This window comes from Aedes albopictus, chromosome 1 (genome assembly GCF_035046485.1).
Source record: "Aedes albopictus strain Foshan chromosome 1, AalbF5, whole genome shotgun sequence".
Classification (NCBI taxonomy): Eukaryota; Metazoa; Arthropoda; class Insecta; order Diptera; family Culicidae; genus Aedes; species Aedes albopictus.
The window spans coordinates 69463782-69480808 of record NC_085136.1 but is presented as its reverse complement, the minus strand read 5'-3'; the positions used below and the strand labels follow the sequence as shown (position 1 = coordinate 69480808).

At 40.2% G+C, this 17027-nt stretch overlaps 1 protein-coding gene across 3 annotated transcripts in view; it reads left to right on the top strand.

Moving 5' to 3' along the window:
• The window catches only part of LOC109410340 (kinesin heavy chain), an 82819-nt gene extending 66287 nt beyond the window's left edge, over positions 1-16532 (top strand). For all 3 annotated transcript variants that reach the window (XM_062844772.1, XM_062844771.1, XM_019683889.3), the window contains exons 6-9: positions 7097-7214; positions 13552-13891; positions 13976-14089; positions 14606-16532. In XM_062844772.1, the coding sequence (XP_062700756.1) occupies positions 7097-7214; positions 13552-13891; positions 13976-14089; positions 14606-14619 (586 nt within the window). In that variant the 3' untranslated portion in view covers positions 14620-16532. The remainder of the gene's footprint in view (positions 1-7096; positions 7215-13551; positions 13892-13975; positions 14090-14605) is intronic.
• Positions 16533-17027: the final 495 nt, after the last annotated feature.

The following is a 17027-nucleotide window of genomic DNA, read 5'->3' as shown; positions in this document are numbered from 1 at the left end:
AATTTCTGTATAGATTTATGGAGATATTAAAAAAGAAAATCAAAAAGAAATCAATAAAAGAATCTCTGGAGAATCACGGGAGGAATCTCTATAGGGATAAAAAAAAACCTGGAGTAATTCCTCAATGAATCCAGTGAGAAATTTCCACAAGAATGTCTGAAAAAGCCTCAGAAAAAATCCCCTTAGGAATCCCTGGAGAAATCAATGAAAGAATTCCTCAAAAAATGCCAGAAAATATCTCGAGAGACATCTCTAGTGAAATCCCGGGAGGAATCCCTGATGGAATCTCTGGAACAGTCCCGAGGTGAACATGGCTTAGTTAGCCCAAGTAAAAACCGAGAAATTGACATATCGAAGGAGCCTAAGAAACAGTACTAGCTGAACAAGAGTTTTTAAGCTAAAATTAAAGCTAAAAATCCACTCTTATACAGCAAAAAATGTTTGTTGGGAGTCCCGGAAGAAACCCAAAAAAGTCCCGGGAGGATTCAATCAAATAATCTCGGGAAGAATTCCTAATGAAATTCCAGGAAAAAAACTGGATGAATCATTGACAGAATCCTGGAAAAATCGCTAAAGGAATCCCGGAAAGATTCCCTAGAATACCGGAAAAAAATCTGAGAGAATCTCGGTGAAGACAATCGAAGAAAGCCTGGGAAAAATCTCTGAAGTACCCCGTGAGGAATACGTGATGAAAACTCAGAAGATATCAAAAAAAAATAAATCCCTGAAAGAATCCCGTGACAAATCAATGAAGAAAACCTGGGTAGAATCCTTAGGAGAAGCCCGGTAGGACGTAATTTCTGGTGAAATCCTTGAAAGAATCTTGGTAGGAATCCATTTGGGAAAGTCGTGAGGAAAATTCAAAGAGGAATTCCGGAAGCAAACCGTAGAAGAATATTTGAAGAGATATCAAAGAAGAATCCGTGAGTAGAATATCGGTGAAAATTCCAGAAGAAATCCTGGAACGATTCCCTACAGGAATTACACTTTATATTTGGTAGGATTTCATGGAGACTTATCTGAGCAGTTGCTTTTTGAAAGCAGATCTGAATAAACTCTACACCAGTGATTCTCGGGCCTATTTTTTCAACTGCTTATATTGCACCTCCTGGACCCATTTGTGAAATGTCAAACGCGTTATTCTAGACTATTTTGGGAGTTCCTTAAGAGTTCATTAAGAAACAATGCAAGAAATTCTACGGCAACATAGAGAACTCAGAATCACGTGCGGCCCGCGGGCCGCAATTTGGTGACCGCTGCTCTACACCAACATTGTATATTTTTGTTGAGCTAAGACATTATCAAATCAAATCAATGATTAATGATATTAGATACTAGAGCACCATCTTGTGAGAAAATTTCAAACTAGAAATTATTCAAAAATAAGATTGACGTCCATATGAATAACTCCACCGAAGACACCAACTTTGTATTCTAAACCATGGTTGAGATATTAGGAAAATACCTTGCAGCAAAGTTTACGCCACCTAGTGGGTCAATTCTGAAGTTGAGTGATCACCATATACCAGGGGTTCTCAAACTTTTTCAGTTTGCGACCCACTTTAGATTTTAATAGACTTTGGCGACCCACCAGCATATAACATACGCCATTTTTGAAATTTGTTTTATTTCTTTTATTTAGTTTATACAAACTCTTTGGAGACATTGTGTCAATTTAGCGCCTTTGAAGACCTTTAAAAATGGTTTATCTCTTTTTTTTTCAATTGTGGAACTAGAATATCTGGAAAATCTCCTTGAAATTGTAATCATATTTTTCATACGCTCATGTTATTTCTGATTAAATGCAATCACTTATTTAGGTGTTCTGATAACTGTAAAAGTTCAAATTATAAAAATTTTACTGAAGTTAAGGTTTACCGAAGTTAGGTAAAAATAAACAAATAATAAGGTGGACATTCGGTGGTTTCTTGTCGAAATTTGGTAATTTTTTGCTAATTTCAAGTATTTTTTTTCAGAATTTCAAATTGTTGAACTTACACGTCAAGTAATCTAATTGTAAATAAATTGTAAGCAACATCTAGTACTCAACTGTCAAACTAAAAAATCTGCCGTGAAAGCAATTTTTCAGAACATAATATATAAAATTTTCCCAGCATCTTGAACCTTTCGATTACACTAGTTTACAGCATTTTTGAACTCGGTAAGTGATGAGCGTTTTTGGTGTAAAATCATTCCCTGAGTTCGAAAACGCGAAGGAAAAAAATTACAGTGAAGCGATTTTTTTTCGACTTTCCATACAAGGTTGATGATCTGAAATTGATTTTTGTTCTGTTAGCAAAGTCGCTCACTTCAAACATCTCATTCTCTCTAATCAATGATCCGATTGAGCTGATTTTTTTACTGTAACTCGCCTACATATGATTTGTCAAACAAATGTTGAGAAATAATTTTTAAATTGTTTTTTTTTTCTTATTGAAAAAAAAATATACATTATGTATTTTTGAAAAATTTGTTAAAATTTAAGAAGGTCGTACCCAAAACTCGTTATTATCTTGATTTTCATCAATCTGACGCAATACCTGCGTTCAGATGGTCGAATGATATTATATTAAGCTTTTAATTTATGGAAAAAGATTTAAAATTGGTTGAACAAAACGCAAGATATTTGAATTTTATTAAATTCCATATTTCAAAAAGTTGTTAAACTCGATATTGAACTAAAACTTAAAAACTGTTCTACTTTGAATTTTTTGAAGCACGGTTTCGAAATCAGCGCTAAATTATGCTTCAAAAACTTTGGTCGTTGACAGAAGTTCACGACATTCGTTAAATTTTGTAAACTAGTGTTACCAGATTCGATGTCAGAACGCAGACAGTAGCTTCAATCAAAGAGAAACAGAGGTAACACTTTCAAATTTCATTAAAAAAAACATCGTCACGAAAACGCAATCGCCCAATGCTAAATGTACTGTGCGCCGGGCCATCACTAGGTGGCGGTAGTGAGTAACCGTCAAATAGAAAAGCGATGCCAGCGCCGTGAATGGCCAATCGACCTACTAACGAATATTTGAATCAACCGTTAAAAGGTGATCGATGGGAAGTGAGCAGAGCGTGACGACTGTTTCTCTGTGTTTCGATGTTCTATATTCTCCGGACGAAGACTCATAATAAAAATAAATAAATTGAATTAAGGAGAAATCTAGTTCCTGGAAATATTTCTGCTGATTAATCTATACTCTCTTAGATTTTGTTTTATTTTACAGTAGACATAAGTTAAGTAGGACATTTATTATAATATCGCTCAAGCTTTCGCGACCCACCAAAGTTCAGCCTGCGACCCACCAGTGGGTCGCGACCCATAGTTTGAGAAACGCTGCCATATACGAAGCATGAATCTACTGATCACTTTTCGCGAAGACAGTATGCCAAAATATTGTATAATTTTCAAGATATTCCCTTCAAAAGTACTGTTCTATAGATGGGATGCTGGACGGATATGTGTTAAATTAGAAACGAAAAGAGGAGAGACAAGACGACGAAAAGATCAAGGGACAATTAAGGTCGCGACCTATTAATTAATAGCGACCTATTAAGAGCACCGCCACGGGAGTCCCTATCTGGGTCCCTATCCCTATTTCCGGGCCCTGAATAGGGACCCATCTTCACACCGGCGGTATCTAAACGGGAATGAAAAATAAGGACGCGACATGGGATAAGCGATGGGTTTCCACATTTGGGGACCCACTCAAATCTTGCACTGAGTTGCTATACCGATGGTTTGTGTGACGTCACTTTCTTTATTTATATTTTGCGGTGAAGTGAGCTGAGCAGTGGTGTGGAAAATAAACAGCAGTGGATCAATAAACCAAGAGATGAATATTGATGCACTTTGTCTTACGTGACTAGATGTTTTCCAGAACCCTATCACAAACAAACAGACGCAACACTAATAATTCCCACGTACACCGATTCAACGGTTTTATTTAAAAATTTAATAGTTGGTCAACTGCCCATCTGTGGCACTCGTAGTGTATTTGTTCAAGTTTTACATTCGCTCACTATTGTCACACCTAGTTTATGATTGGCCACTCTATTGGCCAAACTCAGTCCTTTTATACCCCGGACAGACATGTGATACGAGTGTGATTCCTGTACAACGGTACGCAGTGTCTAGAAAATTCTAACAAGACTGACTTGAACTGAGAGAATTTTCAGTATTGTAGTATTTAAATATTCTTTTAAAAATAAAACGACAAGAAATGACTAGAGGGAGACCGGAGACTGCTTGTTCACAAATGTCATAACGCTTGAGGGGGTGGGTGGATGTCCTTCATGGTGTTACAGCTCGAACAAATAATTTTTCTTCCCATACAAACTGTGTTACGAAGGGGTGGGTGGGTGTCAAAACAGGTCAACTTTGGCGTTATGATATTTGTAAATGAATCCTGACCCAACCAGCAAATCCAGGCTGTACTACGTCCGATTTTAATAGTGGTTTCTGCTTTTAGTGGTGTTGCATATGCGTACACGTTGCATTACACGAACACTACCTGTGTTACTGGTGCAAAATAGTGAACAAAAATCAGCTGTTCCCGGTAAAATCCAACCAGCATTATTTTCAACCAGTAGATTTGCATAAGTGTTCGTGACGCAGCGCTGCGAAACCACAATGCACTTACTTTTAAGTAAGGACCACTTTTAGCAACGCACGGTGGAAGATCAATATGTTTTTGAGTCCCTAAACCCAAAATAGAAACCACCGGTGGAAAAGTGGGGTGCTAACCCAAAATAGCACCCGAAAAGGAGCGGTATAATAGGGATAGCGATGAGGACTCCCGTGGCGGTGCTCTAAGGTTTTGATGAACTTATTTTCGAAGAAGAGAGAATCCCTCTGGAGTAAATGGTTTTCGACCTTGTTTTGCCAAATCCACGAGAATCATGTTGTTATTAAAAGTCCGATCTCACCTTCAAGCCACTTACGCCACCTTCAAATTCAAATTGTGTTGCCTGAAAATCAAGGACTCCCCTATGATGCACAAGCTCTATGCTTTGAAGAATGCTTTAAAAATTATGTCACTAAACCTAACACACAACTTAAAACACAAACACACCTACATTGACTTGCTTTGTATCTTGTTCTTCCACAGTATGAGTTTAATTTTTGGTATTGCCTGTCACAAAAAAACTTCTAATTATTGTTTCTTCCGCCGAAAAATGATCGCTATTCGCTACAGTTTGCTAAACGAAAAATCCGATGAAAATACGAAGAAATGATGACGATTTGAGCAGATTTTCGTGCAACGATGTCCCGAATATCTCTCTCGCGCGCGCGTTGATTCGAGTTGTACAAACCTCTACTAACCAACTGATCTCCCCATTTCTAAAGGTGAACAAACGAGAACATGTGTGCATTTCCTAACAGACCAGTGCTCTTGATCGATGCTATACTAGAACTAATTGCTCTTGTGAATGTTACAACACGAACAGTAACACACGAATGTGTGCGTGAGTGCATAACAAAATCGACATTCAAAAAATGAAAACGAAAACTATGTGCAAGAGGAAACTGCCAGAGAATCGCGATCATTTATTGACAACTACAAGTTTGATTATTGTTTTTTCTTTTCGCGATTAGAATTACCATTTCTGTTTGATTATTGCTTGATGTACCTTTATTAATCGATTTAATTTCCAGATCCATCCGATTCCTGGCATTGTTTCCTGTTTATGTTTTTTTTTGTTTGTTTGTAATTGTCTTTCAACATTGTTGGATAACATTGTAGGTTCGAAGTTTTACGTTTATTTTGCTGAATAATCCACCTTGCCATATATTTGTACTTCTTATGGATAAAAAATTGCTTTAATACGCATCCCTTTACTATATCATTTATTTAGCTTTGGGACAAATGTGCGTGTAAACAGCAAGCAGCGTTTCTCACATGTTTGAATTAGTAAATATGAGTAGCTCGTTTCAGATCACATTCCTAAAAAAACGTAGATATCATTCCTTAGAATCCTTGAGGAATTGTAGCATCAATTCGTAGAGAAGTTCATGCAAAATGTTTAATGAAATTCCTCAGTAAATTGACGAACGAGTTTCCAGAATATTTATTGAACGGGCACTTAAAAGAAATTCAGAGTAGATTGGCTAAAGATTGTTTGAAGAATTGCCTAATAAAGCATCTTGGACAAACCTACCGCAATCCTACGGCATTTGCTAGAGGATTTTCTTGATACACTGATCTTTTCAACAAACTTTCAGAGAATGATTAAAATTAGTCCCAAGCTTAGTCCCAGAAGAAATTTCTTCGTGGCAGCTTTTCGTGTAAATCCCTAGAAGAATTGCTGGTTTCTTTTTTCAAGTCACAAGATTAGCTGTTGCAGGAAAAATAGCATAAAACGAGCTCACCATTGATCATATTTGTACCAGCAACATTCTTCGATTTGTTCGATGCGAATCTTCTTTCAGTTGAAGTACAAGTATTTGACATTTAGTTTCTAGTCGCAGGACATTTCTTTCAATATTTTCATTTAAAACGATGCTTCTACAATACAAACTTAATTTGCATGTTGTAATGTGATAAACGTGCACCCAAAGTGTAAATGATAACAAAACAAAATGTAGTTTTTAATACGCCCCGTAGTGCCCAAAAGCTTTTAATTTAAAATTGATGCGAATCGACCTTCTTATCCGCATTCAATCTAAGAAGTAACATTTGTAAAGTACTGAAGATTTGTAAATGTGTAGATGATAAGAAATTATGGAAAGAAAACAGATGCAATATTATATTCGTATATACAAATTCGAACAAACCAAAAACATGCTAATATAAAGCGTTGAGAAAAGCAAACTATATCGCAAATGTAAATTATAAAAAAAAAACTCACAAACATGTACTTACCAATAATGATCGAAAACATTCACTAAAAACATGATAGTAGTTCAATAAAGTTCTAAAACATGAAGATTACAACCAAAAAAAGAACGCGATCAAAAGAGCAATAAAATCAAAAACACACATGTTCTCATTTCTTCCCGTTGAAACCCCAAACCTTCCCTTCTTATGACAGTGAAACCATACCTACATTTTAACGATTCGTGTTTTTGTACGTTTTGTTCCCCGGAAATTTTCAGGCTTACAAACGAGCGACGAGAGCAGGCTCGTAAGGATCTCAAGGGACTGGAGGACACCGTCGCCAAGGAGCTTCACACGCTGCATGCCCTGCGGAAGCTCTTCGTGCAGGACCTTCAGGTAAGCGCTGTCATTTGATCAAGGTTCTCATACTATTGGAGTGATCTGAATCAAATTGATTCCGTGCCTAGTTCAATGAAGAACACTGTATGGGGATTTAACAATTCCAATTACATACATAGTTCAATTCAATGGTCGTTATGGGACATTAGGGGGTGCTACAACTGCATCCGAAACGACAAGCCTGATCTTGGTGAAGGCCGATTCACGCAAGGATGGCGAAATGCTTTAACATGGTGCTAGAATACTGCCGTGAATCGCATATCTGTCCCATTTGCATAGGAAATCCAGCAAAGATGGGACTGATATGCGATTCACGGCAGAATACCCCACACAGGAACCAGAGTTCATTACCAAGCGTATTACTTATCTTCTACCGAACGGCCAAAACACAGTTGATCCATAAAAGTACAGACCAATAACGAGCCTTTCGAATCTGTACAAGTTGCTGTGGTCAGTAATAGCGAGGAGGATACAAGATCACCAAAAAACATGTCTCAAAAACACGCAAAGCTGAAAATATCAGGTCATCATAGATGCAGTCATTGTGGGTCAAGCCACCGAAAAGCAGAAAAAACATGGCGAATATCGACTACAAGAAGGCGTACGATTCAGTACCGAACTGGTACCTTAAGGTAATGCAGTTGTATAAGGTGGACGTGAACGTCATCATAAAACCAAAACAAAAGGTTTTAGGCTTTATGACGGTACTCAAAACCTCTACAAGGCTAATTGGGTATTAAAATTACTTGAGAACCTTATTATGTTGAATATAAAAAAAATCATTCCCTGTCCATCCTTCGAGACAAGACGTGTTTCTTTTAACGCTAGCTGTACCAGAGAAGAATGATTAGGCGAATTGAATTCAATTCGGAGCGATTTATTGGAAGTAAAAATCAAGAAGCGAAGCAGTAATGGAGTGGGGAATAATCCCGCGGCTCAACAATATCAACTACGAGTCGTGGTCGTTTGCGGTTCAAGCGCTGCAGAGACGAGAGCAACTATGGAAGTTTATCGACCCAAGGACAGCACCGAATCCGATCAATCTGAAGTTTGGATGAATGGTGATGAGAAGGCATTGGCTACAATACAGCTAACTCTGGAAGCGTATCTTGCGGAGATCATGAAGAACTACGCAAGGATGGAGAACTCCGAATTCCAGATGCAAAAATGTCTGAAGGTTGACCTCATTCTTGGCGGATTACCAGATTCGTTCAACCCCTTGACGACGGCCTTAGAAGCTCGCAATGAACTCACGCTTGAAATTGTGAAGGTGAAGCTCGTTGACGAAACAAAGTAGCAGTCCAAACAGAAGTGAAAACTGAACGAGGTTTTGTAGACCGGAGCCAGAGGTGTGCAGCAGAAATTAGTAACCTGCTACATCTGTGGAATGCAAGGTCACCGGAAGAAGGATTGTTGAGCATACTTGGTGGAGCAAAATACCAACGAAAAGTTCAAGAAGAAACAAGGAAAGAGCAAAGGCAGTTTGTGAAAATGAAGAAAACAAGGCGTTTACGTTCATGCTCCGAAGCCACCGTAATGTATCGAATTCCTGGATGTGGACTCCGGTGCGGCATCCCACATCGCCAACGATCAGTGATCATTCCTGCGTTTGGACGATAATGTGCGACCGGTTATTTCTGCTGCAGATGGAAAAGCGATTCGTACCGGCGGTGTTGGGGACTGTGTGATTCGATGTGTCGACAGCAACTGTGAAGAAATCAAGATCACGTTAAAAGAAGTAATCTACGCCCCTGAGCTGGAAGGAAAATTTATATCTGTGACCAAGCTTGCAAAGAAAGGTGTTCGAACCATATTTGATGACAACAGATGCTGTATGTTTTTCATTAAAACTGAAATCGCCAGAGCAGATTGAGTAAGTGGACTGTACCAGCTGAACACAGTGGAGGACTCTCGTTCCTTGATAGTAAACAATAGTCAACATAACAAGGATTGCCAGCACTTGTGACACCGTAGACTCGGCCACGAGATCCGGATGTCCAAGGAGAGATCGGATGGAAGCACTTGACGTCCGGGATGCAAGTGAAGAATTGCGGAATACAGATGACGTGTGAATGTTGCATTGAGGGAAAGATGCCACGATCGGCGTTTCCATTGGTAGCTGTGAAGACTTAAAGGAGATCCTGGACATCGTTGATGATGACGAAAATTCCAGGAGTATTACCTAACCATGATAGACGATCACATCCGCTACACGATGGTGTATTTTTTGAAGTAGAAATCGGAAGTTGAAGACAGTATGTAAGTTTTAAAGAAAACCAATTTGGTAAAAAAGCCGAAAATCATCCGATCGGACAGAGGAGGCGAGTTCTTCGAGTCAGGAAATCCGCAAATTCTACGCTGAAGAAGGCATCAAGGCGGAGTATACGGCCAGCTACGCGCTACAGCAGAACGGTGTGGCCGATAGAAAGAACAGAAGCCTGATTGAGATGGAACTTTGCATGCTGTTGGACGCCGGATTACCTAGGAAATTTTGTGCGGAGGCTGTCAATACGGCATGTAGAAATGTCAGATTTCTGGAGATTGATGACCAAGTTAAGAAGATTCCGGATGGATCCACGGAAGGGTCACTGATGGATGTAAGCGTTAACGAAGTTCCTGTACAATTGACGCATGATATTGCTGCTGAACAGGAGGACGTTGTTCATCGTGGTGAACTTGATGATTTCTTGCAATTTTTCGAGGCCGAAGATGTCGATAAAACTGGAGAGGCTTTGCATCAAGATAAGATGTGCCAGAAGATGAGCATCAAGTAGGTGATGAAAATAACAAAATTGCGACAGGCCGTCGATCAGCTCGGTCGAAGATTGGAGTGCGTCCGGAGAGGTTTGCGGAAACTATCAGACTGGCCGTCCATGAAGTAGAGCCGAAAACATTCGAAAAAACTGTATCTGGTACAGAACACGTAAAATGGAGAAATGCGATGCACGAAGACATAACGTCGTACCGTGAGAACGGGACCTGGAGATCACCAAACTACCTCCAGGTCGTAAGGCAATAGGATGCAAATGGGTCTACAAGCCGGAAGCAGGATGAGACTAGTCAAGTGGCTAGATATAAAGCCAGACTAGTGGCCCAATTAGAATTTCTCAAAAGTTAGGGACGGATTATGACCTTGTATTTGCTCCGGTGTTTTGACCAGTGCTTAAAAATTCATTTCGTCATATCTAAATTCAATCACCTACCGCTCATTTTAGAAGCTGAACCTGAGAATATGGTATATGAAAAACTTGTGCGGCTAGACCAGTTCTGCAAGAAAGTCACGGAAAAAACCGATATTTTTCGAATATTTAACGTAAATGTCACGGACTTCCTTCAAAAAATGCCAATGATATTCACGGTGAATATCATTTGGCATTTTTAAAAGGTAGTCCGTGACATTTACCTTAAATATTCGAAAAATAGCGGTTTTCCGTGACTTTCTCGCAGAACTGGTCTAGCCGCACAAGTTTTTCATAAACCATATTCTCAGGTTCAGCTTCTAAAATGAGCTCTAGGTGGCTAAATTCAGATTTGACAAAATGAATTTTTCAGCACTGGTTTTGACACTTGCAAGCAGGGACCGTATGCTGGTGCGCCATGTGGATATTAAAACAGCATCTATACGAAGAGCTACATGAGAAGATCTACATGGAGCAACCTCCAGGCTTCAAAAACAACAATCCCAACGACGTGTGCAAGCTACGAAAAAGCCTCTTTGGACTGATACAAGCAGCGAGAGTTTGGACCCACAAATTTGATGACATTTTCAGGAAGATGGGATTTCGAAGCTCAACAGCTGATCCTTGCCTATACGTCAAACAAACAAAGAAGTCAAAAATATATCTCCTGGTCTACGTCGATGATATTGTCATGGTTGTCCAAACGAAATCCAAGTACTGTGCTTTGGTGGCAGCACTGAAGAAAGAGTTCAAGATTGCGGAGTTAGGAGATCTTCATTTTTTCTTGGAATACACATCAGGATGGAAGCTGGGAGGTATGCGCTGAATCAATTAAACTAAATTGACAAAAATCTAACGCGCTTTCGGATGACGGATGCCAAGACATCAAAAATCTCGATGATTATCGGTTTTCTATAACAAAGGAAGGTGACAACACTGCAGTATCTAGAGCAGCTCCAGAATCTGATTGGGTGTTTGCTGTATATCGCCGTCAACACCAGGCCGGATGTGATGATTTGCAAGATTGCAATGTTGAGTCTTGGAAGGCGAGTATTTATCCCTACGACTGTTGACTGGAACGCAGCCAAAAGAATCCTACGGTATGTCAAAGGCACAGTGAACCACTGTTTGTATCTGGGTGGATGAGCATCAAACGAGATGGAAGCAGACTGGGCTGGAGAAATCGGCCACCGGAAATCGAATACCGATTACATTTTCAAGTTTTGTGGTTGTGTCTGCCAGTTCTAGCAGCTGCGGGCATATTTCGTATAAAGCCAGAACTCAGGCCAAACATTTCAATAGGTCCTATCTGCATTTGGGAGGCTCTCTTTGTTCACTTTCTCTTTCAATTATTGCAATGTAATGGTACACTTTTCAACTATTTTTGCAGCACAAATCAAAGACGATTGTTTTGACCATCGTTCAATGCAAGGAGACAATCATAATACAAATATACAGCTGAGATATTAACGAAAGAGAGAGAAACCAAAGAGAGCCTCTCTTCTGCAGATAGGACCTTTAGACATGTTTGGCCTGAACTGTCACGGAATGCACCGTATTGTATGTGAAGCTGCCCACGGTTACATCGCCCTGCATCGAGCGCAATAGGATTAGGTATAGGCTGAATTGTGTCATCAAAACCGTAGACGAGATGATCGTAACGTGGAAACTAAGGGAGTTGCACGCGACGCATTCCCGTCAACTGGATCTCGAGCAAACCAATAAAGCGGCGCCGAATGCGTGGATGGTACGGGGTGACCTCTTCTCAGAAACAAAAAGTTTCATAATAGCCATTCAGGACCGGGTTATTGCGACGAAGATTTACCGGCGGTACACATTGCACGAAAACGTGGATGACCGCTGTAGGAAGTGCAACTCAGTAGGAGAAACGATCGAGCATATCGTTGCAGGCTGTTCAGTGTTAGCTGGATCAGCATACCTTGATCGTCACACCGAAGCTGCCAAAATTGTGCATCAACAGCTTGCTTTAAAGTAAAACTTGATCGATAAATTTGTACCCTAATAGGTGCAAGTACTAGCCGGACCAGGTTCTGAAAAATAGTTACATAAAGCTGTACTGTGATCGCCAGATCATAAACGGTCGTCCTGATTCGTGCCAACAGGCCGATATTGTGGTTTACGGAAAGAGGATGAAGCGGGTACCGCTGTACCGTTAGACCGGTTAGACCATAATGTCCATTCAACGTTCTCCGATAAGATAAGGAATTGATTTAATGTTAAACATCCTGTTTTGTTCCTTGCGCTTTGAACATTCTCCATAACGCTGCAATCGTTTCGCAATAGCACTCAACCGCTGTATGTGAGTGCCGAAGATCTCAGTAATGTTAACTCCTTTGAGATCTCGGAGTTCCCCTGCTTGTACTGTGGTAATCGACCAATCTTGGTCCGCAATATGGTGATTTGCTTCTCTAAACGTCACATCCACGCGGGTTTTTGTGTGCAGAGCGTGTGCTACCCGCACAGTCTTCTTGCGGGTGTGCCTGCAATCCCAGCGTCTTTACAACAGCCACCAGAACAGAATACACGGCAAACAGAATTCTCGAGTTTCTATAAGGCCACCAAATACTGTGGCAAAACATCCCGGTTTACGATGCTTACTTACTGCACTTGTTAACCGATAGGAATTCCGCAGCTTTGGTCTTACAACGATTTGAAGTGTATTATTTACCCAAGCAACACATATGTCATATAAAAGTTACGGAAGCGTAAATTTTGGTTGTATAGAAGTTGATTTGACGTAATTTTAACGTTGTTTTAGAATTACGTCAAACTAACTTGGGATCCAATAACCATACACCACAGAGAAACAGACGTCACACTCTACTCACTTCCCATCGATTACCTTTTGAACGATTGATTCAAATATTCGGTAGTTGGTCAATTGACCAGTCGCGGCGCTGGCATCGTTTTTGCTCCTGTTTGACGTTTGCTCAATACCGTCATCTAGTGGTGGCTTGTCCAAACACGGCATGGTTAGCATTGGGCGATTATGATTTCGTGACGATGATTTTCAATATAATTTGTTCTAAGTGTTACGTTTGTTTCTCTGTGCATACACTCTATAGTCACCTATATGCGATTGTTCTCCAATGTCAAAAATCTCAAAAATCCCGCATTTCCCCCAAAAAATCCAGGCCCGCATCAAGAAGTCCATCAACTCGGAGGAAACCGAAGATGACGGCGGCTCGCTGGCCCAGAAGCAGAAGATCTCCTTCCTGGAGAACAACCTGGAACAGCTGACCAAGGTGCACAAGCAGCTGGTGCGGGACAACGCAGACCTTCGCTGCGAGCTGCCCAAGTTGGAGAAACGCCTCCGGACGACGATGGAACGGGTCAAGGCCCTGGAGACGGCCCTGAAGGAAGCCAAGGAAGGTGCAATGCGCGATCGCAAGCGCTACCAGTACGAGGTGGACCGCATCAAGGAGGCCGTCCGCCAGAAGAATCTGGCCCGGCGGGGACCGCAGGCTCAGATCGGTAAGTTGGGTCGAGGGGGACAGAGCACGATGATTTGTCACAGAAACTAGACTGATGGGATGACTTTGTATATTTTCTCTACAGCGAAACCGATCCGTGCCGGACAAGGACACATTCTGTTCAAGACGGCCACCTCCGGCAGTTCACCGGTGACACCGAAGGCGGTGACGGACGACAAGAGGAAATCAATCGTGAAAGGTAGGTGGTAAATAGATTGCAGTGTAAAATACTGGAATTTCCGAAATCGAAACGTTTTCGTAATTTCCGATGATAATCTTACTGCTACGAGACCCTCCTACAAGAGCCTGCTGAGTATTCACTCTACATCAAATGAGTGAACACTTGCATGGGTTCACGATTCTGATTGGAAACGGCTCCGCTCTAGTGTCAAAATTCTCGGACCAAGTGAATTCGGTTCATTGATGGATAAGTCCATGCACGTGTTCACCCAATTGACGTCTGAGCGATCCGTGTTATCTAGGTAGCCATCGATACGTCACATTAGTGAACTCGAGAAGTGGTTCATTTGTGAACTGAATTCACTTCTGATTGGCTGCAGAAGAAGTGTGCCCGCGCTTGTGTCAAATATCTCGGATTGATTGAATTCAGTTCACCAATGGATAAGTCAAACATGAACATCATTCATCAGCATGAACACTAAAGTTCATTTTAACGACATCTTGCAAAACCCTATTTTCTTTTTTTTTTTCGCAGAATCCGACAGTTGAATCGACTAAGCGCAACAACAGCATGCGCGGCTTAGCAAACAAGCATCTCTCAAAGAGAAACCACAAACTGCTACCGTTTTAGCGCTAAATTTCCACGCTGCAATTATTACTAGGATATCTACATTATGGATATTTAACTGCTTACTTATACAACAAACTAGTACTACAACTACTACGGCGACAGCAGAGTACACAACTACAACTGGACGGAAACGTGTGCGTGTGTGTCACATGTTACAATAGGGTGGTCCTCCACGCGCCCTTTACAATGCTTCTTGTAGACGGCGGTGTTGGAGGAGGAGGAGCAAGAGAAGGCGAAGCAAGGTACTATCTATTATAATTTCAGCAAAGCAACATTGTGCATGGGAAAATTTTACCGCCACAGAGGCAACACAATTTACTAGAGATCCACTGATAAAAAGAAACCTATTTTTTCCTGTCCTAGATGTTTAAGCACCAAATACAATTACGAATAAAATCCAATTTAGGAAAAAAAAAATACCCGACATGAATAAAAGATTTGGCTTGAATAAAAAATTGACAAAATGAACTTGGGAAATTTAGCGTGCATGGATGCAAATGGCGAAGCGTAGCGATAAACAATAGGCTATTGTACCAATTCTATTTAAAATGACGCAGCATGTGCAACTAATATTTCTGAGCGAAAGCAGTGTAAACCAACAAACAGCTAAATGATAAAAATGAAGAACTGTGTTTAATACAATTAATCCATCGCTTAGAGGTCTTAAAAAAACGAATGACCTTGGCTATATTTGTGCTAAAATGCTACGAATCAACGAACAACAACAGATGCACACTCAAATTAAAAAATATGTCTCAATAAACGAGTCGTTGAGAATCCAATCGTAACTTGCCGAGTCTCGGTTCTCCGAATCTTGGCAAGTTTTACTGAGACCTCGGACACCGAGATGTGTTGAGAAACAATACCGAGCTCTCGGGTTTTGGATTCTTGCCGATTACTTTATTGAGATTAGCAAGAAGATAAACTCGTAGCTTCATTAATAACAACAAACGCTATTTATTAAATTATTGCTTATTTTAAACAACAAACAAAACGAATACAAATCAACCAAGGTTAATAAAACAAGGAGGGACTAAAAAGCATCCACCGCACGCATTCACTCACACATAAAGGCTACAGTAAAAAACACAAATCGCCGCTCGAATAGCAACTTTTAAAACTGCGAACGGAAATTCTTTTTGTTTTCAAAACCACGTCGTTTCGTTCCATTCGGTTCGTCGTATAGCACACGTATTTAGTTGGGTTTCGGGAAACGAGTGATTTTCTTTTTTAGTTTAATTTTATGTTTGCACACGTGTAATCAAAAGAAAAATGTTTTGTTCCTTTTTAGGTAAAATTTTCAAGTATTGTGAATGATATAAGAATGATTTGCAACGGATCATTTTATACAAAAAAAAAGTTTTCCCAAAGTTATTTTAGAAATCATCGAAACAAAAAGTGAAAAATTCATCATAATTGCAAATCGCACATTTACCCACCATATATCATTTAATTTTGTTTCGATTTTGCTTAACATTCATACAAACAGTAGACCATTTTGTTTCAATATCAGGCCACGCGCAATGGTAGGAATAATACTATAAAAAACGAGTCAGCTTCAAATCATCATCGTTGCAATACTCTATGGCTTAATTGCGAAGAAGTTAAAAAAAAAACTCAGAAGGCCGTTTCCATGGAGAACTTGTGTGTTGCTGGGTTTCTTTGTGATTTTAGAGCGCCTGCTGCTGTTCTCGCAGACTATCCGCTGTTGAAAGATGTAATCTGGTAGAATCTGCCGGCAACAACACGATAACTAATATTTAAAATATAAAAAAAAATGAAAGAAATATAGAGAAGCTAAAACAAGACAAAGAACCACTTCTGCTTAAAAGTGAGGCGTTCTGAACATTTGAAAGTGATGACATCCCTGGGGCTGCCTACAAGATTTTCAAATTTTATGCCGCCGTCTATCGCCGATTGCAAGACACAGGCATTGCACTTGCGAGCGAGCTCAACGAGCATGAGCCTAACATCATCGCTGTGTCCGGGTTCTGTGAGCGAACTGTTATGCTCAGCTCATTTAAAATCAGCGATCATGAAGGCTCACTTGTGGAATAAACAATGAGCTGGAGTTTGCTTGACGACGCCTTTCTAGTTGGTTCCTTTTGTACCAGCCGAAAATCAAAGCAAACCATAATTATTTTCATGTATCGAACAGTCACTTCTGTCATAACCGGCAGGAGGGCTACGCGGAAAAACTGATGCAAAAACTGTTGAGTTTTTATTGATTTGTGAGTTGGTGGAAAGAGAGTGGTTTATAAAATTTTATTAAAATTTGTACTATTGAAATTCGGTTTCTGTGCTTTTTACTTCGGTTTATTATTGC